This window comes from Mirounga leonina, unplaced genomic scaffold (assembly GCF_011800145.1).
Source record: "Mirounga leonina isolate KUSES-001 unplaced genomic scaffold, KU_Mleo_1.0 Mir_94, whole genome shotgun sequence".
Taxonomy (NCBI): Eukaryota; Metazoa; Chordata; class Mammalia; order Carnivora; family Phocidae; genus Mirounga; species Mirounga leonina.
The window spans coordinates 2,883,940-2,908,523 of NW_023270855.1; the positions used below are offsets into that span (position 1 = coordinate 2,883,940).

Here is a 24,584-nt window from a genome sequence, read left to right on the forward strand (position 1 = left end):
CAAAACTCCTAGAATTGAAGCTGTTTGGCTTTGATCAGATCATAGTTCAATCCTTAAACCAGTCCCTGTGACAGGGAGGGATGCAGTGTTCTGAGCCAGCCAGGTTTTAGCCCTGTACCCGGTGCTGGGTGCAGCCAGCATCATCACAGGACAGGGACCAAGAGTGGTGCAGGGGTGGACAGACTCGCCATTACCAGCGTCAGGGTGATAGGTGGAGGCCTGCGAAGACCCAGTGGCCCTCCCATACCTGTTGTGTTGTGCTCTGCATTGATGTCCTCCCATCGTTCTGCTTAGAACTCTGTGAGTGGATGTGAAGAACTAAAGCATAGGATATGAATTTACTTTATATAACTATTCATCTATTGGTAGACCTTTAGCTATTTCTAGTTTTCTGTAGTTATAAAATTTTTGCTGATCTGATGGTAGAAAATATATTATTTTTACTTTTTATTTCCCTGATTACTAATGAAATTGATAATTGAATTCAATTACTTTTTTTTTTTTTAAAGATTTTATTTATTTATTTGACAGAGAGAGCGAGCACACAGGCAGGGGGAGCGGCAGGCAGAGGAGAGGGAGAAGCAGGCGTCCCTGCTGAGCAGGGAGCCTGATGCGGGACTAGATCCCAGGACCCTGGGATCATGACCTGAGCCGAAGAAGGCAGCTGCTTAACCAACTGAGCCACCCAGGTGCCCTGAATTCAATTACTAATTGAAATTTTTATACATATGAATTTTTTCTTCTGAAATGATCAGCTTTTACTCTTTCACCTAACTGTTGGGTTGTCATTTCCCTTTTGATTTTTTTTTTTTTTTTTTTAAGATATTTTAGTTTTAAGTAATCTCTACCCATCGTGGGGCTCAGACTCATGACCCCAAGATTAAGAGTCCAATGCTCCACTGACTGAGCCAGGCAGGTGCCCCTACGTTTTGAGTTTCAAGAATTACTTAAATAATCTGAATAGTAACCCTTAGTTTGAAAATATTTTCTTCAGGACTTTCTCATTTATCTTTTTGGTTTGTTTATAGTTTCTTTTGTCTTATCTCTATATTTACATTTTTCATCATATTTTTTTTAAATTAAACCTCATGACATTTCCTGTGTTATCAAAACACCTTGTGAAATGGCTATAGAGGGGTCATAGGGTACCCTATTCCCCACACATCCTGTAGTTGACAGCCCTGGTTATTCCAGGTTTTCACGACCCTCTAAACAATGCACATCTCTGTGCCTGCTTTTGTTTTTGTTTTTTAAATTAGGATAAATGCCTTCTAAGTAGACTAATTGGGTTGAAGGTTTCAAAACTGATTGAAAAAAGGGTTGTACCACTTACGTAATTCTGTGGCTAGTATAGGAAGGGCCTATAAAGGGCCTATGGTGTTTTCTTGAGCGCACTCCCTGGCTGTGTAACATTGTATAGGATGCTGGCTCAAGTGTGATTGTGGTGGGATGTTTAGCTAAGTTGGTGCGGTTTCTTTTAGCTCTTCCTCCTCCAAGAAAGACACGTGCCGAGCTCATGAAAGCAATCGATTTTGAATACTATGGTTACCTCGATGAAGATGACGGTGTCATCGTGCCTTTGGAACAGGAATATGAAAAGAAATGTAGGTCTATGAGCAATTTATTTCATTATAGATGGCATCTGGTTTCTGTTCTGTCCTTTGAAAATGGGTTTTTACATAGTGCTGTGTGCCAAAAGCGAGTTTGTTTTATTGCTGATGGTCTTCAGAAGACATTGGCTGCTAATGACCTAACCCTCCGTAACTGTGATGCAGTCCGGGGCTGTGTGGGGCTAGAAGCAGCATGTGGAGGATGCCCAAGAGCAACATCGGACCTGTTCCCCGTCCATGGGGAGTTTATTATCTGGATTCCTTCCAACATTGGCCTTTCTTGAAATCAGGAAATGGTGCCCATATAAGTGGCTTTTCTTTTCTTTTTTTTTTTTAAAGATTTTATTTATTTAACAGAGAGGTAGAGAGCACAAGTAGGCAGAGAAGCAGGCAGAGGGAGAGGGAGAAGCAGGCTGTCCACTGAGCAGGGAGTCCAGTGCGGGCCTGGATCCCAGGACCCTGGGATCATGACCTGAGCCAAAGGCAGCCGCTTAACCGACTGAGCCACCCAGGCGCCCCTTAAGTGGCTTTACGATCTGCTTTAAACGCAGCCAATATGTTACCACTGTAGAGCAAGATGGGTGGCTCTTTCTGAGTGCTTCCTCCATGCCAAGCCTTGTACTGAGCATTTTATGGACCCTGTCCTGAAGCCTCCTGATGGCCCTGTGAGGAATAGTTAGTGCTGATCTTCTGGTGGTGTGTTGAGCTAGGGCTCTGGGGGCAGGTGGTCAGGAGCCTGAGCCCTTTTCCAGCAGCATATACTACTGTCTCCCTTGTCATGTGGGCATGTCAGGAAGCTACTCAGGTTGCTAAACTGGGGATGATCTGGGGACGTCCCCTAAAAAGCTGCCTTGTTGTGACTTCCACCTAGAGCTGTGGTATGACCAGACTACCCCTCATATCCCACTCCTGCCTGCCAGGGCAGAGTGGAGGGCTCTCTTCTTCAGAGGGGACATGTTGGCCTTGCCTGACTAATTCAGAGGCCTGACTAAGCAGCACCTGTTTCTCCAGTCAGGGCCGGATTGGTGGAAAAGTGGAAAGCAGAGCGAGAGGCCCGGCTGGCAAGAGGAGAAAAGGAGGAGGAGGAGGAAGAAGAGGAAGAGATCAACATATATGCTGTCACCGAGGAGGAGGTACTCTGGGCAGTGGGGGCCCCGGTGCTCACTGCTCCGAGCCACAAAGGCTGGGCCTTGGGAGAATCGGTGGAGTGGTAGGAAGGCTTAGCTCATTGGTGAGCAGTCAGGGTCAAAGCCTGGCTCTGCCCCTGTCTCCAGGTGAGAACTCCGCTTCCTGACCTGGAAGATGGACATGAGGCTCATCTCGCAGCATCCCAGGGAGGGTTCCAGAAGGGAATGGCTGTGAGAGCACCTTGTAAACTGCTTTACACCCAGAATTACTTACCTCCTGAATATACTGCTCTCCGACTTCTTTTTTTTTTTTTTTAAAGATTTTATTTTTATTTATTTATTTGAGAGAGAGAATGAGAGAGAGCACGAGAGGGAAGCGGGTCAGAGGGAGAAGCAGACCCCCCGCTCAGCAGGGAGCCCAATGTGGGACTCGATCCCGGGACTCCAGGATCATGACCTGAGCCGAAGGCAGTCGCCCAACCAACTGAGCCACCCAGGCGCCCCTGCTCTCCGACTTCTAAACACATTTGAAGCCGTATGAGTTATAGCCCCTGTCCCCATCGCTTCTCTTTATTTATGTATTCATTTATTTATTATTACCATGATTTCAGGTTCAATTATAGATCTATTGCTTATACTTTACAAAGTACCACAGATTGGTTGGCTTAAACACCAGGAATGGATTTACTCGGAGTTCTAGAGGCTGGAAGTCTGAGATCAAGGTGTCAGCAGTAGGTCTCATTATTTCCTTTTTTTGTTTGTTTTTAAATGGCAGTGCCAGTAGCTCTTCTGCAGTCTTAACACCCCCACACCCCCATGGTAGAGATAGAAACCAGCCCAGAGCAGACAAGGGACTGATGGAGAAGGTCATGGCTGAGGTGGAGCTGTGATCCTGCCTCTCTGGCAGAGCCTCCTAGCTTCAGGCTCTCCTGAGGGGCCTGCCATGCAGGCCTCACTCCTTGGACACATCGAGAAAGAATAAAATGGATTTGCTGGGCTGAGAAGGGGAGGGGCATTACTTGTGCATGGGCGGTAGGTCAGGTCCCGTGTGAGGAGCTTGCTGTGATATCAGTGGTAAAGAAGCAGGCTCAGAGAAGGTTAGTGACTTGGTCAACATCACACAGGATATAGCCGACCTGAGGTTCCTGTGCAGGCCTGGCTGATGAGCAGTGGGGACAGTGAAGCATTTGAAGTAAGCTGGCCGCATGCCCTAGGAAGGTCTCGTCTCGTCTCGTCTCGTCTCGTCTCGTCTCGTCTCGTCTCGTCTCGTCTCTCCTCTCCTCTCCTCTCCTCTCCTCTCCTCTCCTCTCCTCTCCCCTCCCCTCCCCTCCCCTCCCCTTCCCCTCCCCTTCCCCTCCCCTCTCCTTCCCCTTCCCCTTCCCCTACCCCTCCCCTTCCCCTCCCCTTCCCCTTCCCCTCCCCCTCCCTCCCTCCCTCCCTTCCTTCCTTCCTTTTTTTTTCCCCTGAGTGGAGTCCAGTGAGGGCTTGAACTCAAGACCCTGAGATGAAAACCTGAGCTGAGATCGAGAGTCAGATGCTTAACCAACTGAGCCACCCAGGCACCCTTACCTAGGAAGGTCTTCTTTAGCTGCAAATATTCATTTGCTCTTTCAGCAGCTGTTTGCCTAATTAGTGGCTACTGTGAGCCAGGCCCATGCCAGGGGCACAGCAGTAAACAAGCTCTGCTTATAGCTTAAAGTCAGTGGGGAGACAGCCCAGTGGGTAGAGTCGATGGAAAACAGTGGCTGTCACAGAGATAGTGACACGGTGTGGGGAGAGCCCGTGAAGCCTTTCCTGGGGAATTGACCATTCAGCTGAGGCCTGGAAGATCAGGAGAAGTTAACCAAGTGAGAGGCGGTGAGGGAAGAGTGTTCCAGGCAGAGGGGAGCAGCATGTACTGAGAGACGCCGTGGGAGTGTGAGGGACAGAGGACAGGCCAGTGTGGCTGAAGCACAGTGTGGGCTGCTGGTGGGGAGAGGAGAGGAGGTGGGAGAGAGGGGCAAGGCAGGACAAGCACCCCAGCTCCACCGGGAGGAGGCTTTGCCTTTATCCGGAGAGCAATGGCAAGCCACCAGAGGTGGTTGTGGGTCTTTTTTAAAATTTGAAATAATTTAAAGGAAGCTGTAAAGGTAGTACAGAGCTTCCTGTGTATCCTTCACCCAGTTTTCCCCAATGGTTACATTTTCCAAAGTTATAGTACAATATCCACACTAGGAAACGGAATTGGTGTAATGAGTGTATAGAGTTCAGTGTCTTTTATCATGTGTAGATTTGTGTAACCACCATTTGTTTGTTTGTTTGTTTGTTTCTTTTTTTTTTTTTAAGATTTTATTTATTTATTTGAGAGAGAGAGAATGAGAGAGAGAGCACATGAGAGGGGGAAGGTCAGAGGGAGAAGCAGACTCCCTGCCGAGCAGGGAGCCCGATGCGGGACTCGATCCCGGGACTCCAGGATCATGACCTGAGCCGAAGGCAGTCGCTTAACCAACTGAGCCACCCAGGCGCCCCTGTTTGTTTCTTTTTTTAAAGATTTCTTTATTAGAGAGAGTGCATGTGGTGGGGAGGGGCAGAGGGAGAGAGAGTCTTAAGCAGACTCTGCGCTCAGCATGGAGCCTGACATGGGGCTTGATCCCACGACCCTGAGAGCATGACCTGAGCTGAAACCAGGAGTTGGCTACTTAACTGACTACGCCACCCAAGTGCCCCTGTAACCTCCATTTCAATCAAGATACGGAGCTGTTCCCTCCATGCGCTGCTCCCTCACAGTCACACCTCCCTCCTTCCCCCATCCCTCACCCTGGCAAACTCCAGTCTGTTCTCTGTCTCTGTAATTCTGTCATTTTGAGAATGTTTCATAAGTGAAATCATACCTTATGTCACCTTTGGGGATGGTCCCTACACTCAGCACAATGCCCTTGAGATCCATCGGAGTTGTTGCATTCAAGAGTTCATTCCTTTTTATTGCTGAGTAGTAGTCCATATAGAGAGAAGTATGCAAGTGGTAAGTGGGCAGGTCGGTGCATTTTCACAAGGCAAACAACTCCATGGAGCCGATACCAGGTGAAGCAATGGAACGTGACCATGACCAGCACCCTAGAAGCTTGCTCCTGCCCTCCTGGGTGTTACTCTTCTTACCTCTCATAACCCTTAAGCTCTTACCTGCTTCTGAACTTGACGTCAGTTGGTGGAATCATGCATCTCTTTGGTGTCTAATGATCGTGGGTGTTTGTTTAGCATCCAGTTTGGGGCTATACCAAATAAGGCTGCTGTGGCCTTTCTTATTCATAGGCAGCCATTTATGTTGTGTGTACACGGAGGAGTGGAATTATCAGGTCATAGGGGAGGCTTGTGCTGGGCTTCAGTAGATAACAGCTAAATTGTTTCCCAAAGTGCTGGGCCCGGTTTGCACTCCTACCAGCAGCATCCGAGACATTCCACTGAAGGGTCTCCAGCCGGCTCCACTGGGCAGCGGGTGTGCCGAGAGGTTGGTGCGGGGCATCCAGCGCCTCACAGGAGTCCTCTCTTCAGGTTTCCAAAGCCACAGTATTTCCTTAGGTGATAAGTAATCTCTTTTGACTCATGTGCAGACTCTGAGTTGATCTTTTTTCTGTATGTGATACATTTAAAAATCTTAATTAAACAAAATAGATAACATTTACAAGGTTCAAAAGCCACAAAAATACATAAAGATCAACAAAGGTTCTCTAGTTCTCTAGGTGCAGAGATGTACCTGGTTCTCACGGCTCTCGCTAGTTTCTTTTCTTATTTTCTTTCCTCAGACAAAAGGTGGCATAATTTACACAGTGCTTTGTTGCTTTTTAAATAGTTAATGGTGCGTCTTCATGTCTTTCTGAGCACTGAACTTCCTCATTCCTTTTGTTTTTTCCTTTTAAACAGCTGCATAGTTGTGCATTTTTGTAGTGGTCCCCGCCTGTGTTTAACGGGCTCCTGCTCACTGACTTTTTGGTGGTTCTATTTGTAGTCTGACGAGGAAGGCAGCCAGGAGAAAGGAGGTGAAGACGGGCAGCAGAAGTTCATCGCCCACGTCCCAGTGCCATCCCAGCAAGAGGTAGGACAGAGGCAGGGAGCTGCCCTTGCTTGTGGGGCTTCCCCAGCGCCAGGGGCCTCTCCTCTAAAGGAGACTGCACAGAGTGGGGGAGTGGGTTTTCCTCGTCCTTCCTATCCCTTAGGGCAGCTCTGACCCCAACCGCATGCGCCTGGTCGCTCTGCTCACAATAGGGTGTGGAATCCGGGGGAGGCAGGATCTTGTCTGAGACACGGTTGTTCGCACACTTCCAGTGGGGAAGAGTGGGGCTCTGGGAGATGCCTCTGGGTTTTGGCTCCTTGATGGTCCCGGGAACTCCCTCCTGGCTGGGTTCTGGCAGGGCAGGGAGGGCCTCGCTGAGGAGTAAAGCATGAGCCCTTTCTTCTTGCCATCCACAGATTGAGGAGGCCCTTGTGCGGAGGAAGAAGATGGAACTCCTCCAGAAGTATGCTAGTGAGACCCTGCAGGCCCAGAGCGAAGAGGCCAAAAGACTTCTGGGCTACTAGGGCTGAGCTGGGACATGCTCGGGGTCTGGAAATCTGCCAGGAGGCCGTCATCCCCCGCTGGCCCTTGGTGAGCCCACTGGACTCTGCTGTCCTGGAATTGCAGATGGGCTGGCTCGTGCTGCGAGTCTTCCTGCTACTTCTCCTACCTTTTCTAACCCCCTCTCCTGATCTGAAGGGACGGGCTGCTGTGCCTCCCCGGCAGGCTGTCTGTGCTGAACCCTCAGCTGTCACTTTTGTACAAATGTTTGCTATTGTAGGAATCCATTTATTTTTATCTAGAGTGTGTAAAACAGGCTGCCTGTGTTTTACTTAGCTTTCTACTGTCATTCGCTGGGGAGGGAAGTCAACTTATAACTACCATTAAAAAGATGGCAGTTTTTCCTAAAAAGACATATTGCTACCTCCTCTTGAAAAATGAGAAAATGTGTCAACCCTGGGCCCACAGTCCCACGTGTCATCCGCCAGCCCGAGCTGTTCCTTTTGGGTCGGGTACTACTCCCAAGTTCTCCATGGCCCACTCAGCCTGCCTCATTCCCTCCTGCCCAGGTGGCAGGAATTTCAATTTGATACTTCTGTTTTATGACTCGTTCTGAAGAGAGCTATTTTTATTAAAGATTTTTTATATGAAAGGGCAACCTCTATGTCTACAGCCTGTTCCCTGGGAACCATACTGAGGTGACGGTCGCCTCGGGATGCCAGGTGCAGAGTCACCGCTGGGGACAGGGGCCCGAAGCACACAGCCCGGGTGTGGGAGGGATGGGACCCGTCCCGGGCTCCCTCTCAGAGCTGAGAGCTGAGGTGGGCGGGCGGTGCTGTCCTCACCACAGCCCCGAGTGGCCTGGGTCAGAGCACACGCGGATGCCCAGGAAGCACCGGTCGGGGCCAAGCCTGCCCTCTGGGCGGGGTCTGTTCTTTCCAGAAGAACAGGAGCCGACAGCAGAGACGGGACATAGCAGTCTCTGGGGCTGTGTGTATGTGTGTTTGTGGGGGGCTCCACAGACTCTGGAGGGCTCCTGGGAGCGTCTGGGAGTCAGCGTCAGGACCAGGTGGTTGTCCTTTGGGGCCGGGCCCCATCTCGGACTGTGTGTCAACAGGGGGCCCTGCTTGGAGAAGCCCAGGACACAGCGGGGAGCTGGGCTCTTCGGGTGGGTCTGGGGGTCTGCCTGTCAGGGGAGCGGCGGGTCAGGGAACGCAGAGCCCCGTGTGGCTGGGGGTGGCGAGTGTCAGGGGAGAGCGTGGCCAGGCCGTGGACAGCGCTGATGGGCCCCTCGAGGGAGCCTGAGGGCAGCAGGGAGCCGGGCAGAGCCAAGCAAGGGGGTGACCCGGTCAGCGTGTGACCTGCTTTAGGAAGCCGGTCAGCCGGTGTGGAGCCGGATGTGGAGGCAGGAGCCAGGGCAGCTGGAGGCCGGCTGGCGTGGGGAGTGGGGAGTGGCCGCGTGGGAAAGGTGACAAGAGGGTGAGGAGAGGAGATGTGACTGGGGTGGGGCCACCTTGCATCCTGGCTTCCCTGAAGGAGGGGCTGGCGCGGTCCCTCCTCAGCTGAGCCCCTGGGTGAATGTGTGCAGGGAGCAGGGGGGAGGCGGGGTTGCAGCTTTGGGAGCCCCTAGGGGAGGGGCAGGGCCAGGCTCAGCTCTGGGACCTAGGCCCCTGGCCTCAGTTTCCCTGTTTTAAAGCCCAGGACTTTGTCCCAGGGTCAGGCAGCGCCACGGTGTGGGCAGAGGCAAGAGAGGACCCTCATCACAGCCTCTGTGGGGGCGTGTGGTGGCCCGGCTCAGACCACCCACTTAGGGGTTTTTCATCCAAGGGGCACATGCAGGCTTGGGGGCTGCCCTGCATTCAAGGACAGCAGGAAATTCAAACCACAGGCATTTCTTCTCCCTGGAAAAGGTGATGGGAAGTGCCTGGAGCGTGGCCCCTCTGGAAGGCCCAGGCTCCAGGTCTTCATCATTCAGTCAGCGGAATTACCAGGATTCTAACCTCTGGGACAGTGTTAGAATCCCTGCAGTGTACAAAGCCTCTCCCAGCTGGGATCTTGCAGTGGCTTGCCGGGTCGCAGGCAGGACAGGAATTAGCGTCCCCCATCTGAGGAAACCGAGGCTGGTGGAAAAGCACCCAGCACCATCTCCTACAGGTGTCCTTGGCAGAGATGGACCCAACCCCAGGTTTCTTCCTGTCCTGGAGGCCCTGACTGCTTGCCTGCCTGCCAGGGGCCCCAGAGGGAACGTCTCTGCAGGGCTCCCACTCCAGGCCTGAACAGAAGAGGAATAGGCTTGGCAGGTGTCACCAGTAGTGGGGATGTGGTTCCCTTGGGCCAGTTCATTGCTCAGAGGCAAAGGAACCAGTCTTGGGAGGCTTGAGTTTGTTGACAAAATCTGTTTCATGGTTTATATTAGCTTTGGCTCTGCCCAAAGTTTCCAAAAAGGCGGCTTTCCATAGATCCATTTCCATAGACTCCCCTCTCCTTTGCTCACCTCACTGGTTTTCCTGTGAGTAAAACATCAGTCTTCTTGTTTTGCTTTAAGATTCATCAGACCAGCTCCACCCAGGCCTCAGGCCGGCCTTCCTCCCTCTGCCTGCACTCTGCCCCCCTGACACTTGTGTTCCTGCTCTTGAGCAATGTATAAACAAGGAAGAGATTAACATCGTTCTCCTCTGACCCTGGATACCTTGTGCAGCGATGAGAGGGACAAGCCTGTCACGGGGAAGCAAAATGCTGGTTATGTTGCCGCAGACTGCCCCACTTCCACCCCACCCCATCCGCTAACAACTGAACTGGAGAAGAGACATCAGCATCCCACTGCCTCCTCCCAAAGCCCCAAGACAGGATGGTGTGGGGGTGTCTCAGCCCCTGCTCACAGGAACTGTGAGGCGGTGACTGCAGGAACCCATCTGGGTACATCAGGCCTTCCCTAACGGGGCAGGCAGTACTTGACTAATGAGCAGACGGGTCCCCAGGGAGACTAGTGGCAGGCAGGGAGAGCAGGGCTGATCCCCTTCGGTCTCTCTGGCTACGCCATGGAGGATTCTGTGAAAACTGGCAAGTTGGAGGGTCTGGGGAAAAGGAGGGGGGGTTGAACAGATCATGTTGGAGGAGTAAGGTGGAACAGGGTGTTCCAGAGGGTCTGGGGCTTATCACTGAAGTTTGAGCCAGGGAGTGGCCTCATCAGAGCCCTTCCAGCAAGCCCATTTGGTGGGGGTGGGTGACAGTGGGGACTGGAAGCTGATGGGAGGAAGCCAGGGCAGTCCCGGGTGGGGCACTGTGCCAGGTGGAAGGTGGCATGGAGTTGGTAGAGGTTGGAGTAGGGGTGCTGAGAGCCATTTGATCCCTCATTTTCAGGTAGAGCCTCAAGCATGAAATGGGTACCATCAATAGAAGCAGGGAGGGCTAGGGTTCATTTGACCCGTGTTTATGATGTTTTGGGGTTCTGGGAGTGAAGAGAGAGTCGGATGGCTGGCATTTCTTTGGCCTTCAGGTGGGCTGAGGGCTGGCCTCTGGGAGGGAGCCTTCCCAGTTCTCAGCCAGCACCCACCCAGGGCACCTAAGTCTGCAATCGCACCATTATATTCTAATAATGCGTAGCAAGCACTCTTCTATATTAAGAATGCAGGGTATCATGGTTGATGTCTGGTCTTCAGTTCTTTACAGAGTTTTCTCACCTTCGTGTCTGATGGGTCTGATGGGGGCACATTTTTAGCACCAAGTCTGGGCGCTGCCAAATAAAACTCAGATGATATTGTTAGAGGCTGTATATTTTAATCATGGTGACAGTAGAAAGAATAAAGATGAAAAAAGAAAGGAAGAAAGGAACGGAGGGAGGAACCAAGGAAGGGGAAGAAAGGTGGCGTTTGTCCCTCTAACCACGAGTTCTGATCCACAGACTGTTGGGGTTACAGCAGATGCTTCAGTTTATCAACTGGGATGGTGTGCCCCCATGTGGCAACAGCACAAACACAGTTTAAACTCAGCCCACCCACTGCTAGCTTTAAGAATGTTAATTTTTTTTTAAAAGATTTTATTTATTTATTTGAGAGAGAGAGAGAGAGACTGAGCGAGAGAGAGAGAGAGAGAGAGAGAGAGAGAGAGAGGGAAAGAGCATGGTGGGGGGGAGGGTCAGAGGCAGAGGGAGAAGCAGGCTCCTCACTGAGCAGGGAGCCTGACCTGGGGCTTGATCCCAGGACCCCAGGATCACCACCTGAGCCAAAGGCAGCTGGTTAACTGACTGAGCCACCCAGGCGCCCCAAGAATGTTAAATTCTTTACACATTTTTAAAAATTTGGGATATGCATTATTTCAAACTTGGGGCATTGAGATATCATAAACAGTTTTGAATTTGAATCACTCTGTTTCAAATGGGCGTAATTCAATTTCAGATAAAATGCCACTGTGCTACTCAGAAACTTACCACCAAAAGAGAGGAAATGCAGATATTTTTTTAACAGCTTTATTGAAGTATAATTTACACACCATCAACTCCACCCATTGTAAGTGTACAATTTAAGGATTTTAATAAATTTCCTGAGTCATGCAGCCCTCATGACAGTCTAGTTTTATTTTATTTTTTAAAATAGATTTTATTTATTTGTTTGAGGGAGAGAGTGGGGGGTGGGGGTGTGGGGTGGTGAGGGGCAGAGGGAGAAGCAGGCTCCCTGCTGAGCAGGAAGCCCGACGAGGGGCTCGATCCCAGGACCCTGAGATAATGACCTGAGCTGAAGGCAGATGCTTAACCAACTGAGCCACCCAAGTGCTCCAACAGTCTAGTTTCAGAACATGTCCATCACCCTACAAAGACAAGTGGTAGCTGGGCTTTCTGGCAAAATCCATAGCCAGACCAACATGCCCCCATCCCACCCTAAACCAATGCCTGTCAAGATGAATGTAAAAGCCCATTCAGTTATTCAGCCACATGTCCACCCCACCCTGCAAATGTCTACACTCTTCCTCTCCCCTTGCTTCCAATAGCTGAGTCTTGGCTCATCCTGGCCCCTGGGCTCACCTTTTCCTTTCTTCTCTCTACCAGTGGCTGTGAGGAGCCACTCTGGGCTGGAACAGATGTTATTTTCTGGGGTTCTGAGCTTTGACATGCCCCAGAGCCAAGCCCAGCTTATGGAAGCCTTCCATCCCATGTCCTTCTGTCTCCTTCTAGCTCAGAATGGGAGACTATTTCCTGCCCCCCCAATCTGATGTAATAAAGCTGGGCTCCCAGAATTGCTTTTCCTTGTCACTTTGGGGGTTCCTGTCTAACACTGTTGGGTACTTCCCATGGGAGAAGAGTTCACACTGTTCCAGAACATATTGCTCCTCCATCTTCTCTATGGGTCTGTCTTTGCCTCCTCATCCAGTCAGTCTCTTCCCCACTTGGCTGGTAAGGTTCGTCAGGGATCCTGGTGGACTTGCCCTCTATGGTCTCCTTAAGCTATGGGAAAGCCCTCTTCCCTTTTCTGCTGGGGAGGGTATGGATTTTTGTCTTCTTTGTTCACTGATGTGTTCCAAGGGCCTAGAATAGTACCTGAACCATAGTAGGCATTAATAAAATTTATTGAACCAAGTAGAACTGGAGTCTGAAGAGGGCAGGAGTGTTCTCAATTCCCTCCCAGCTGGGTAGTTGGGAAGCCCTTTGTGGGGAGAGGTTCCATTTTACCTATTTCAAGCTTATGTGGGTTCCATTTCTCGAAGGACCCTTGGTTTATGGATTATCTTGGCAGAAGCTGGTCTGACCCTCCACAGAATTCCCCACAAACCTTCCATGTTCCTTTGCTCAGGCCAGTCATTGGTGCTGTTTAGCTGGGTCAGTTCCCCCAAATGGACCCATAACCCCAACTGAGCCAGTCCACCCTGAGCCATTTGGACATCTGCTTCAACCACTGCTAGGCTGCCTTTGGGGGTTGTGATTTCCCAACTCCTCCTTCTGGCCTTGCCATCCACCAAATGGGCTCTCTAGATCCCTTCTCCTGAGAGTCCTGAAAGGGGGGGTCACGTTGAGGACACAGCCTTCAGGTCCCTTTCCCCATCGGGATTCTGGTCTTCACCCCAGTTTTGTAGCCGGCTTAATTTCCGGCCTCACTGAAGCCTTCTCGTTCCTTGTAGTGGGCCGCTATGCCTTTCCCTTCTGTGTGGGAAGATGGTACCACCTCTCCCAACCCCTGTTGGAGGGATTCTGCCGCGGTTGTCCCCTTCCCAGTGATCCATTCTAGAGGAGGCCATTCTGGGTACAAGGGCTGGGCTAATGGCCCCAGGCCTGCAGGCCCACCCAGAGACTCCACCGTACCCTTGAGTCAGCTCCTCATTCCACCCTTGAGGCAGCCTGGCCCGTGGCGGTGGGGGGCGCGGCGAGGGCTGGGGGCGGTGCCGTGGGCGGAGTTGGGTTGTGGGCGGACCCAGGGGCGGGGCTGAGAAGCGGAGAGTCCCCGGGCCGAGGGCAGCAAGTCGGTCTGGGGGCGGGGCCGAGAGCGGTGCTGGGGGCGGAGTCTGGCCGGGGCGGTGCTGGGGGCGGGTCCGAGGGCAGAGTCTGATCGGGGGTGTGGCTGAGGGCGGAGTCTGCACCGCGAAGTGCTGAGGTTAGAGCGGGGATGGGGCGGGCCCAAGGTGCTGAGGGTAGAGTCGGGCTGGGGCGGGGCTGAGGCCGGGCGCGAGGGCCGGACTGGCCCGGAACGAGCAGAGGGCCGGCCGCGAGCTTTGCGGAGGCGGGACTAGGCGAGTCCCGGGCTGAGCGGGGCGGGGGGGGCTGCCGGGGCGGGGCCGGGGCGGAGCCGGGCCGGGGCCGGCTGTCGGCTGCGCCCCTACTTCAGGTGTTGCGGCGGTTCCACGTCGCCAGGCGGTCCGCGGCTTCCGTGAGCTCAGGCTTCCCTCAGCGTCCGGAGCGCCGGCCCTTCGGCTCCCGCGCGGCCATGGCGGGGCCGGGCCCGGGCGCGGGGGACCCGGACGAGCAGTACGATTTCCTGTTCAAGCTGGTGCTGGTGGGCGACGCGAGCGTGGGAAAGACGTGCGTGGTGCAGCGCTTCAAGACGGGCGCTTTCTCGGAGCGCCAGGGCAGCACCATCGGCGTCGACTTCACCATGAAGACGCTGGAGATCCAGGGCAAGCGGGTCAAGGTGGGAGGCCCGGCCTGGGGTCGCCGCGCGGGGGTGGCCTGGCCCTCTCTGGCTGCCGCGCAGCCCGGGCTCCTACGGGCACCGGGTGTCGACCGGGGCCCCTAGAAGGCGCTCCCTCAGCGGGGGCGGCCCCAGGCCGCAGCGAGCGCCCCGGATTGTCCTGAGGATTCTGGCAAATCTCTTTCGATTCCCCCTTTCCCTTCCTCCTGTCGGAGCAGGCCCAGGCCTTGGGGTCTGGGTCAGGTTCAGTCCTCAGAGCGCCGGCCTTGGGTTGTGTGTGTGTGTGTGTGTGTGTGTGTGTGTGTGTCTTGGGGGTAGTGCGGGGGAGGAGGCCCCGCCCGCCGGAGCTTACACACCCTGGGGGCACTTTTGCTCCAAAATAACTTCGCCAGTGGAAGGCAGCAGAGCGCCTCGGAGTGCGGGGGACAGAAGGCCGCCTGGCTGGCCTGACCCTTCCCCACCGCGATCGAAGCCCCCAGCTCTGCCCTGGTGGGGGGAACCCGGCCAGAAAACTACACCCCCCCACGACTAGGAGGGATCAGGAAGTAGTTGTTTCTAGGACCGGAGGGCCAAAACTTTTTGTCAGAATTTCCGGCCTGGCCACGCCTCCCTGCAGTCTCTTTGTGGACCTGGTGGTGGAACTTTACTCGACGAGGGCCAGCACTGGGTCCCCTCCCCCAGCTGGAGTTTGATAGAAACTGAAAAGTTCACAGATACCGGAAGGTGGGGGAGAGGACCAAACTTTGGCAATGACTCTGAATAGAAACAGCAGGATGTAGTTGCCACAATGTCCTGGCAATGGTTTGATAAATAATACTTGTGATTAATGAATCAGAGTTTCTTAACCTGGCTACCAGCCCTCCGTAACAGAGTTAGGAGACCGTGGCTAGGGCAGAGCATTGTTTTTGCTCAGTAACTTAACTGAGCTGTGCAGAAATCTTTTCCATTCTTTCATGGTTTTCAGTTCACGTGATCTGCAGGACAGCTCTTAAGAGCACTGGGCAGGGGCAGCACAGGGCAAGTGTTATCTCCTGTTATCTCTGTGTTTTCTAGAAGTTGAGCCAGGGTATTGGAGTCCCTTGAGACCTGATGCTCTGGTGCTTTGCGTCCCTGGGCTGCTGTAGCCCTGCTCATGTTTGCCTTTTGCCAGGGTACTTAGCTCTTTGTTTCTGCAAAATTGGGATAATTTCTGGGTGTTGCCTACCTCCTGTCCCTCCATGGAGAAATAGTAAGCCAACAAACTTTACATGACCACAGTGCCTCTAGAGTTCATGTGCCACAGGAAGCAGAGACTCCCTGCCTGAAGGGTTTTGTTTTGTTTTGTTTTAAAGAATCTTTTGGGTTTCTGTGTGTTTCTGGTTTCCTTAGGATGGGAAAAAAAAAAAAGAGCAAGGTGTGGCAGGCAGCTTTGAGTCATTATTTGGGACCACCCCTTTGGAACAGGTGGCGAGGGAAGGGCTGTAGGATGGGTGGAGTGCGTCTGTGGATGAGTTTGTGCCCTGTGATGATGCCAGCAGCCAGAGGGAAAGCGGAGTGCCTAAAATATAGGCATAAATAGCAGTGGTGTTCCTGCAAGCTGTCGGCCTTCTCCTGCACCCGAGTGTTTGTGGTGGCTGGGTGCTGACGGTGGTCAAGGAGGGGGCAGGGTGTTCCTGTTGACCTGGCAAGATAACAGCCTGTGCCCCAGTGGAGCCCAGGGTGTGCTGTGTACCCGAGCGCAGGTTATGCAATGCGGGGCAGGCAGTTCGTGATTTCCGTTCCTTATGGTCATCTCCACGTTGTTCTCAGGAGGCTGCCGGGTGGGATTGGGATCAGCACGGGGTAGGGATGGTAAAACCCCTTGGTAGTTATAACAGCTGACCCTCTTGAGAGGCCGTTGTGTGCCAGCCGATGTGCAGATGTGTTCTTATTAACCCTGTACTGGCATAGGACAGGCTGGCCCCAGGGCACAGCCAGTAACTGACTGAAGTGGGCATTTTTCTTCCAGTGTTTCTGACTCCAGAGCATCGAGGGCTTTCCCCTATGCCAGACTGCTTCTTAGAATCTGACTGGAGTGGGAAAGTCTTTGGCATTTATCTACCTCCTCGTTTTGCAGTCAGAGAAACCTGGGGCTCAGGGTGCTAAAGAGGCTTTGGATTGAAACTGAGCAGCAGTGGGTGGGAGACAGTCCATCAACAGCAGTTTTGGGGCTCTACTGACTCAGCAGGAGCAAGTCATTTTTGCTTTCTGATTCTGTTTCCTCATCCATAAAATGCCTCGGAGGTGCCTTGGTTTTTTTTAAAAAAACTTCAGGTTTGTTAGAGTTAAATTTATACTCCTTAAGCTTCACCCATTTTAGGTGTACCGTTCTGTGAATTCTTTTTTTTTTTTTTTTTAAGATTTTATTTCTTTATTTGGCAGAGAGAGACACAGCGAGAGAGGGAACACAAGCAGGGGGAGTGGGAGAAGGAGAAGCAGGCTTCCCGCCAAGCAGGGAGCCCGATGCGGGGCTCGATCCCAGGACCCTGGGATCATGACCTGAGCCGAAGGCAGACGCCCAACGACTGGGCCACCCCGTTCTGTGAATTCTGACGAAATGTATACAGTCCCATAATCACTACCACAATCACAGTATAGAATACTTCCAGCAACCCACAAAGTTCCCTTGTGTCCCTTTGTGTCAGTGTCCTCCCTTCACCCCAGCCCCTGGCAGTCACGGATCTGTTTTCTGTCCCTATAGTTTCAGCAGTGTGATTTTTTTTTTTTTAAGATTTTATGTATTTATTTGACAGAGAGAGACACATCGAGAGAGGAACACAAGCAGGGGGGAGTGGGAGAGGGAGAAGCAGGCTTCCCGCCAAGCAGGGAGCCGGATGTGGGGCTGGATCACAGGACCCTGGGATCATGACCTGAGCCGAAGGCAAGACGCTTAACGACTGAGCCACCCAGGCGCCCTCAGCAGTGTGATTTTAACTGGAACCTTTGACGAACCAGATTTTATTGTTATTGTTCCTGCAGAAAGTGTGACCACATCAGGGATTTTGTTTAAAACCTTTCCAGGAGCTATCTGGGGCCGAGCAAGGATCCAGCATGATTCCCCAAAACTCCTCTCCTTGTTCTGCAGCTTTTGTTAGAGCTTGACGAGCCCAGAGATAGATCACCTGGTGTTTTTCCAGCTCCTCTGAGCTCCAGTGCTTGGGGGTGCTGTGAGGGTAAAGGGGGAAGGCCAAGAGGCCACAAGTTCAGAAGGGCCTTAACTAGCTTCTCACCCAGCCAGAGCAGAACCACTTTTATCCAGTTCTATATTGAGGTTCCACTTGTTTTTATTTGGCTGAAAAGTTCTGCTGCTAAAAAAATAAAAAAGTTTGCAACATCACAGATCTAATTAAACCCCTTTATTTCTGTAGTCACTTCCTGTTGCAACCAGAATGACATCCGTACTCCTCACCTGAAGAGGTGGGCCCCTGTCTGCCTTGGCTGATTTACTGCCTTCCCTCTGCCCCTCACTCACTGCTCTCTAGCCTCGATAGCCCTTTCTGTCCTTCAGACATGCCTGCCTTGGGCTCTTTGTATCTGTTCCCCTGCCTGTCACAGCATGTCCCTACATCCCCCTGTTGCTTCATTTGGCTCCCACTGCAAATGCCTCCTCTTCAGAGAGAGGCCTTCCCTGACCTTCTGGACCCTCTGTCCCATTACAGGGTGAGTTCAGGGGTAAGTTCATAGCACTTAGCAGGACTTGAAATGACCTCATGTGTTGGTCTCCTCCTGTACAAGGTCTGTCCGCTCCTTGAAAGTGCAGGGATTTAGTCTGCTTTGTGGGCCTGTGAGTCCCCGCACCTACAACAGTGTTATATGCATGGTGCATAGTACATGTCTGGGAATTGATTTTTATTAATAGAGGGGAAGCTGAGGTCAAAATAAATGAAGTGACCAGCATGCCTAAGGCCACACACAAATCAGGGGCAAAACCAGGACTTGAACCCAGGGTCTGCCTGGGTCCTAAGCCCAGGGCTCATTTTTACACTTGCCACCCGTCTGAGTCCCTCTGAGTTCAAAATGATGACCCTGGGAATCTGCAAGTTAATGAATCTAGTAAAAAGACAGTTGCAGCCACTGTACTTTGAGAAACAGTGTGGACTTGGGCATTTTATAGATTTTTCAGTAGTAAGGGTTGAAGCCCTAGCAAGTTTCAGGATGTTTGTCTGCTACCAGAACATCTAGCCAGCTCTGAACAGCTCACCTAGCCTGCTGTGCTGGTTAGTAAGGCTCCATATAGGGTGATGGGTTCCTGTGCCCACCCCATGTGGATTCACACAGCTCTAGCTATGCAAGTTGAACTTCAAGAGCGAATCTGGGGGGCTGGGGGGCTGCATCTTCCAAACCAAATTTCAAAGGTGTAAAAGGGCAGACAGTAAAAAAAAAAAAAAAAAAAAAAAAATCTCCCTTTCACCTTTGTCCTCCTACCCCGCAATGCCCTCTAAGAAGAGGCAATTGGTGTTATTGGTTTCTTTTCTATCCTGAGAGTGCTATTGCGAATAAAACCAAGGAATTACAAATATGAGGACTTAAATTATTATGGCCATTGTTACTATTTTCCTCCTTATCTCAGACAGATGATTTCTTAACTCACCCTTCCCCCACCCTTTGCTCCCCGCCCCCGCTGCCCCCCAACCTCACTATCCCCCAGGAAATATCAGCCGGTTCTAAATCCTTAAAACATTCTTACTGCTCCTCTACTCTCTCTTATCTGGGACAACACAAAGGCCTGTTATGTAAACTCGTTTTGCAGATCGCTGGGGACACAGACCTCAAGTCCACACACAGAGGTTAGCCTTGTCGAATTGTACCCCCTTTATTCAGCTCTCTGTCGGGTTCACTCTCCCCTTATTGAGGATGTTGCCAGATCTCTCCTTCACAGAGGTAAAGTGTATGCCCTTGGGCCTTGGCTCTCAAGCTTCCCTAGGCCCTACAAGTCACCTTTGTTTTTGTAGCTGCTCCTGGCACTTCCCAAAGAGGGGGCAGGCAGGGAAATAGGAACTGCCTTCTTTTTAAAGTTTGCATCTTTGGTCCTTCCAATCAGGGGTCTGATTTTGCTATTTGGATCAGGTGCTTTTCTGATTTGGATCGTATTGGTTTGACTTTTTCAGTTTTGATCAGAAATAGCATAAGGACTGTTAGATTAGAAAGAAGTTCTGGGTCATGCTGGTTGTCTGGAGAAATCTGTTCTTGAGGCCAATGACAGCCATCCCGTTGCAAAATAAGCCTTGCCTCCTGAGGTTTCTAATAGTCCTGAGGTAGCGCGGGTTGTGGAAAGACAGTGGAAGGAGGGCCAGTGTTAGACCCACGAGGCACCATCTTAAAATCTTGACTTTGCCATGTAGTTCTTTGGGCATGTGACATCATTGCTTCTAATCTGCTTCCCTGTAAACCTCTTATCTTTAGGGACCTGGCCCATTGCAGATCATTAGGAAATGGGGACTGACGTTGGTGTGGAAATCAGCTGGGAGAGAGAGCGGCATGGGGCTTCTCAGCTTGGGTGCCCAGCTGACCTTGTGCAAGTCACTTCACCTATCTGTTACTCCATCAGTGAGCTGCAGAAAGAATCCCTATCTCACCTACCCACACAGGGTTTGCTTGAGGTCACCCTGTGAGAAGGACCACCATCTTACAGAGTGGGACATGAAGGCCTGTATGTGGCAGATCGGAACAGAACCTGGCCTTCTGGCTCCTGGTCTGGTGCTTATTCTCACTGCTATGCTATGCCCTCTCCCACTGGCAGTATGCGCACAAACACCACACACGCACGGAAAGGTTTGGGATGAGTTTAATATCTGGGCCGTCATATATCACTTATATTTTACATTTTTTGTGTGTTTTGATTAGCAGTACCGTTATCAGTATCCTAATGCCAGGTGCTGGTTAAACAAACAAATCCTTATTCATTCAGGTGAATTGGGTGAATTGGTACATATGGCTAGTGTGAACAAACGAAAAAGCCCATCTTCTAGAATGGCTTACAAAATGCTGTTCTGTTGAACATAGAGCAACAGAACCTGAGCTAGTGCTGTTAGAGAGAGGATCTCTCCAACCTGCTGTGATAAATTGATAAGCAAGAACCATTGCTCATTAATAACTTCTGTATCTATCCCATGACATACATGGACTCCTCTGATCTTACTTGTACTCCTTTGCCTTGTAAACCTCCCTTTCTTGGACTGGAAAAACAGGAACTTAGTCCTACATGAGGTATGTAAACATTGTGAGTTCTTCGAGGTTTTCGCACCTGTTCGTCAGTGTTTGAGGTGACACCGTCCCGAATTTGGAGTGTGACTAAGGAGGAATGTGACTAATTTGTAAAAAAAAAAAAAATAGCAACCTAGAACCTGATGTGTCCATGGGTGCTGCCCCTTTCAAAATCGTCTCCTTGAGAAATTGTGTGCGTATTTCCCCAATGTTTGATCAGCTGTGACGATCCTTATTCACGTTCTTCAGAGCCTGCAGCTCTTCCTTCTGGCAGGTCCTTCAGGGGTATATTTGAGAGTGTTCCATAGTGGTAGTGTTCTTCGGTCCAAAGTGAGGTCTAACCATAGAGTCACAATTCTGGTGCATGTCAGTCCAGGGGGCTTGCCCAAGGGCCCTGACAGCAATTGCAGTGTGTGTTGGGCAGCAACAGGTCATTGGAGTGTGTCATCTCTTGAGGCAACTGCTTTTTAAGGGGATGCTGGTCATCTTGATGCGAGAGGCCTGAAAGGTTGGCTTCCAGCTCACAGCTCATGGTTAGTGGGTTAGGTTAGCTGATGTGGATGGTGTTGGACATTTCATCACTGAAGGATCCCATCACTCACTGAAAAAAAAAAATCCTATAATTTCCAGTCAGGGAATCCCCACTCCTGCCATTTTGATGCCAGAGAAAGATAAAAATTAGATATTTTTTAAATTAATTAATTAATTAATTAATTAATTTTTAAAAGATATTTATTTATTTGACAGAGAGAGAGAGAGAACAAGTAGTCAGAGAGGAAGTCAGAGGGAGAGGGAGAAGCAGGCTCCCCGCTGAGCAGGGAGCCCAATGTGGGGCTCGATCCCAGGACCCTAGGATCATGACCTGAGCCGAAGGCAGTGGCTTAACCGACTGAGCCACCCAGGTGCCCCCAAAATTAGATATTTTTAAAATGAAAAATATTCTGGGGCACCTGGGTGGCTCAGTTGGTTAAGCATCCAACTCTTTTTTTTTTTTTTTAAGATTTTATTTATTTATTTATGAGAGGCAGAGGCAGAGGGAGAAGCAGACTCCCTGCGGACCAGGGAGCTTGATGTGGAACTCAATTCCAGGACCCCAGGATCATGACCTGAGCCAAAGGCAGACGCCTAACCGACTGAGCCACCCAGGTGCCCCACCATCCAACTCCTGATTTTGGCTCAGGTCATGATCTCAGGGTCGTGAGATCGAGCCCCAGGTCAGGCTCCATGCTCAGTGGGGAGTCTGCTTGAGATTCTCTTTCTCCCTTTGCCCCTTTCCCCAACTCATGCTCTCTCTCAAATAAATAAGTAAAGAAATAATCTAAAAAAAAATAAAAAATGTTCCATTTACATTTTCCAATGAAAAGCTTTGATTTTTTGTTTGTTTGTTTAACTTGTTTTTTTATTCTTGGGTTTTAACTCTCATGGGTACACAAATAGCAGATGATTTCATGATAAAAAAAGTAGAATTTAGCTGTCAGAATAAACTTCAGTTTGCTATCAATTGTTAATATCTTCCGTGTTTACATTATAGATAATTACATAGAAAAAGATCGGTTTTATAAAATATGTGAACATTCTTTGAAATACATAGAAAAAAATCTATTTTATTTTATTTTATTTTATTTTTTTAAAGATTTTATTTATTTGAGAGAGAGAATGAGAGCACAAGAGGGAAGAGGGTCAGAGGGAGAAGCAGACCCCCCGCTCAGCAGGGAGCCCGATGCGGGACTCGATCCAGGGACTCCAGGATCATGACCTGAGCCGAAGGCAGTCGCTTAACCAACTGAGCCACCCAGGCGCCCAAAAAAATCTATTTTATTATTGAAATCACAAGGTAAATACCTCAGTGTAAACTCTGACTCTAGGGTTTTCTTTGGGTTCTTTTCCCCAGAATAAGCCCTTGGTAAGTGTTGGCTGAATGAACAGAGAGGGAGGGAGAGAAAGAGAGAGAAGGGAGAGGCTTCTAAGCAGGAAAGGGTATCAGTAAACCTCTGCTTGAAGGGTTGGGTTCATGCAGGAGCTTAAGGGCTCCTGGCCAGGGAGGGGAGATAAATGTCAGGTGAAAACGGGAGACCTTATAGGAACTCTGTGTTCTGTTTTGTTTTGTTTGATTTTATGACTTTTGAGAAATAGTGTCACCATAGTGCAAGTTGATGGGGAAAGTTTTTGTAGACTAGTTTGCTAAAAAGCCTAATCTCTTAAAATTTAACTGGCGAAGTTCGGCTAATTTGATGTGAAACAGTCATGGTTGGTATTTTCAAGCCTAGTGTGAAAAACTCATTAAGTATTAAAAGGACTCCAAACTATAGAATCCCAGCTAGATTCTTCTTTTTGCCACTCAGGGGTTCCCCTGCCTCTGAGCAGGAGCGTGATAATGGATGGAAGGCCGTGGTGTGTTAAGATGTTTTGGGGCAGTTTGCTCTGTGTGTGTACATGTATGTATACATCAGCAGATTATTGTTTTGCTTTACGTGAGTTGGCCTTACTTGACTGTCATTTTTTAAAAGATTTTTTAAATTTATTTTAGAGTGAGTGAGAGTGTGAGTGGGGGGAAAGGCAGAGGGAGAATAGAGTCCCAAGCGGACTCCGCGCTGAGGGCAGAACCCGAGGTGGGGCTCGATCCCACAACCCCGAGATCATGACCTGAGCTGAAATTAAGAGTCAGACGGATGCTCAACTGACTGAATAGCCCAGGTGCCCCCTTGACAATTTTGTCTAAAGTAGCACTCTACCAAGTTCCTTAAAAAAAGTCTTTATTGAGATATAATCCGTATACCATAGAACTTCCCCATTTAAAGTGTTCGGTTCACTGTGGTGTTGTATACTCACAGAGTTGTATAACCATCACCACAATCAATTTTCAGATATTTGCATTGCCCCAAAAGAAACCTGCTACCCCTGAGCAGTCATTCCCATTCCTACCTCCCTATAACCCCTGGCAACCACTTGTCTACTTTCTGTCTCTATAGGGTTGCCTGTTCTAGACATTCCAGATAAATGGAAACCTACAATATTGTGGGTTTTCCTGTGTCTGACTTCCTTCACCAAGCATAATGTTTTTGGTCTTATTGCCTTGCTTTGTTTTTTTCTTCCTAGCACTTACTACCACCCCACGTCTTGCTCGTGTGTTTGTTCCCAGGCCCGGGAGGGCATGTGAGCTCTGCTGTGTGCCCGCACTTAGCACTGCACCCTCTCTGTTGTTGTTGAATGACCTACATGAAGCTCTCTGCCCTCACTGTTCAGTGACTGACTTTCTGCGTCACAAAGTATGTCTTGGCCTCTGTTGGATCTCTCTCCCATGCCGTCTTCTTAGTAATTTGGAAATACATATGTCCTGTCTCTATTCATCTTGTTAAATGTTAAATACATATTCAAATTTATATTTTCCTACCTGTGGTCTAGAATTAGTATTTATTTCTTTGACCCTAAGAGGACAAGAACCTTGGCACACTTTTCCTCCCTCCTCATTGCCTCCCCACCCCCAGTTTCCACATTGAAATCATCTGGGATTCGAGGGCCAGATCATTATTGATTTTTTTTTTTGACATTTTGCATCAACAGTTATTTTAATTCCTTTAATTTATTTAATTCCAAGTTTTATTTATTTATTTTTGGTTTACTGTTTTTTTATTGCTTTAGTTCATTGGCATTTTGCTTGAAGTGTTCCTCAAGTGATTCTTTCAGAAAGAATCTGTAAGTGACTCTTGAAATCAAGTGACCCTTGATTTCTAATGTTCTGAAATCTTACCATAGTGTACCTAGGTTGTGGGATATTTTTTCATTCACCTTCCTCTGAACTCAGTAGGTATAACCAGAGTGAAAATTCCTGTATTTCTAAAGGTCTAAGGATTTTTTTTTTTAAGATTTATTTCTTTATTTTAGAGAGAGAGGAGCAAGCAAGCATGGTGGGGGAAGGAACAAAGGAAGAGGGAGAGAGAAACCCAGGCAGACTCTACGCTGAGCGTGGAGCGGACATGGGGCTCGA

At 50.0% G+C, this 24,584-nt stretch overlaps 2 protein-coding genes across 3 annotated transcripts in view; both read left to right on the plus strand.

Annotated features, from left to right (window-relative positions):
- Window positions 1-7,923, plus strand: part of ISY1 (ISY1 splicing factor homolog) — a 25,140-nt gene extending 17,217 nt beyond the window's left edge. Inside the window, exons 8-11 of the mRNA XM_034997661.1 lie at window positions 1,482-1,604; window positions 2,622-2,743; window positions 6,720-6,806; window positions 7,181-7,923. Of these exons, the coding sequence (XP_034853552.1) occupies window positions 1,482-1,604; window positions 2,622-2,743; window positions 6,720-6,806; window positions 7,181-7,288 (440 nt within the window). The 3' untranslated portion in view covers window positions 7,289-7,923. The remainder of the gene's footprint in view (window positions 1-1,481; window positions 1,605-2,621; window positions 2,744-6,719; window positions 6,807-7,180) is intronic.
- Window positions 7,924-14,036: 6,113 nt separating this feature from the next.
- The window catches only part of RAB43 (RAB43, member RAS oncogene family), a 53,704-nt gene continuing 43,156 nt past the window's right edge, over window positions 14,037-24,584 (plus strand). The window contains exon 1 of one of the 2 annotated variants that reach the window (XM_034997662.1): window positions 14,037-14,377. In XM_034997662.1, coding sequence (XP_034853553.1) covers window positions 14,174-14,377 — 204 coding nt within the window. In that variant the 5' untranslated portion in view covers window positions 14,037-14,173. The remainder of the gene's footprint in view (window positions 14,378-24,584) is intronic. The other variant, XM_034997663.1, reaches the window with a different exon arrangement.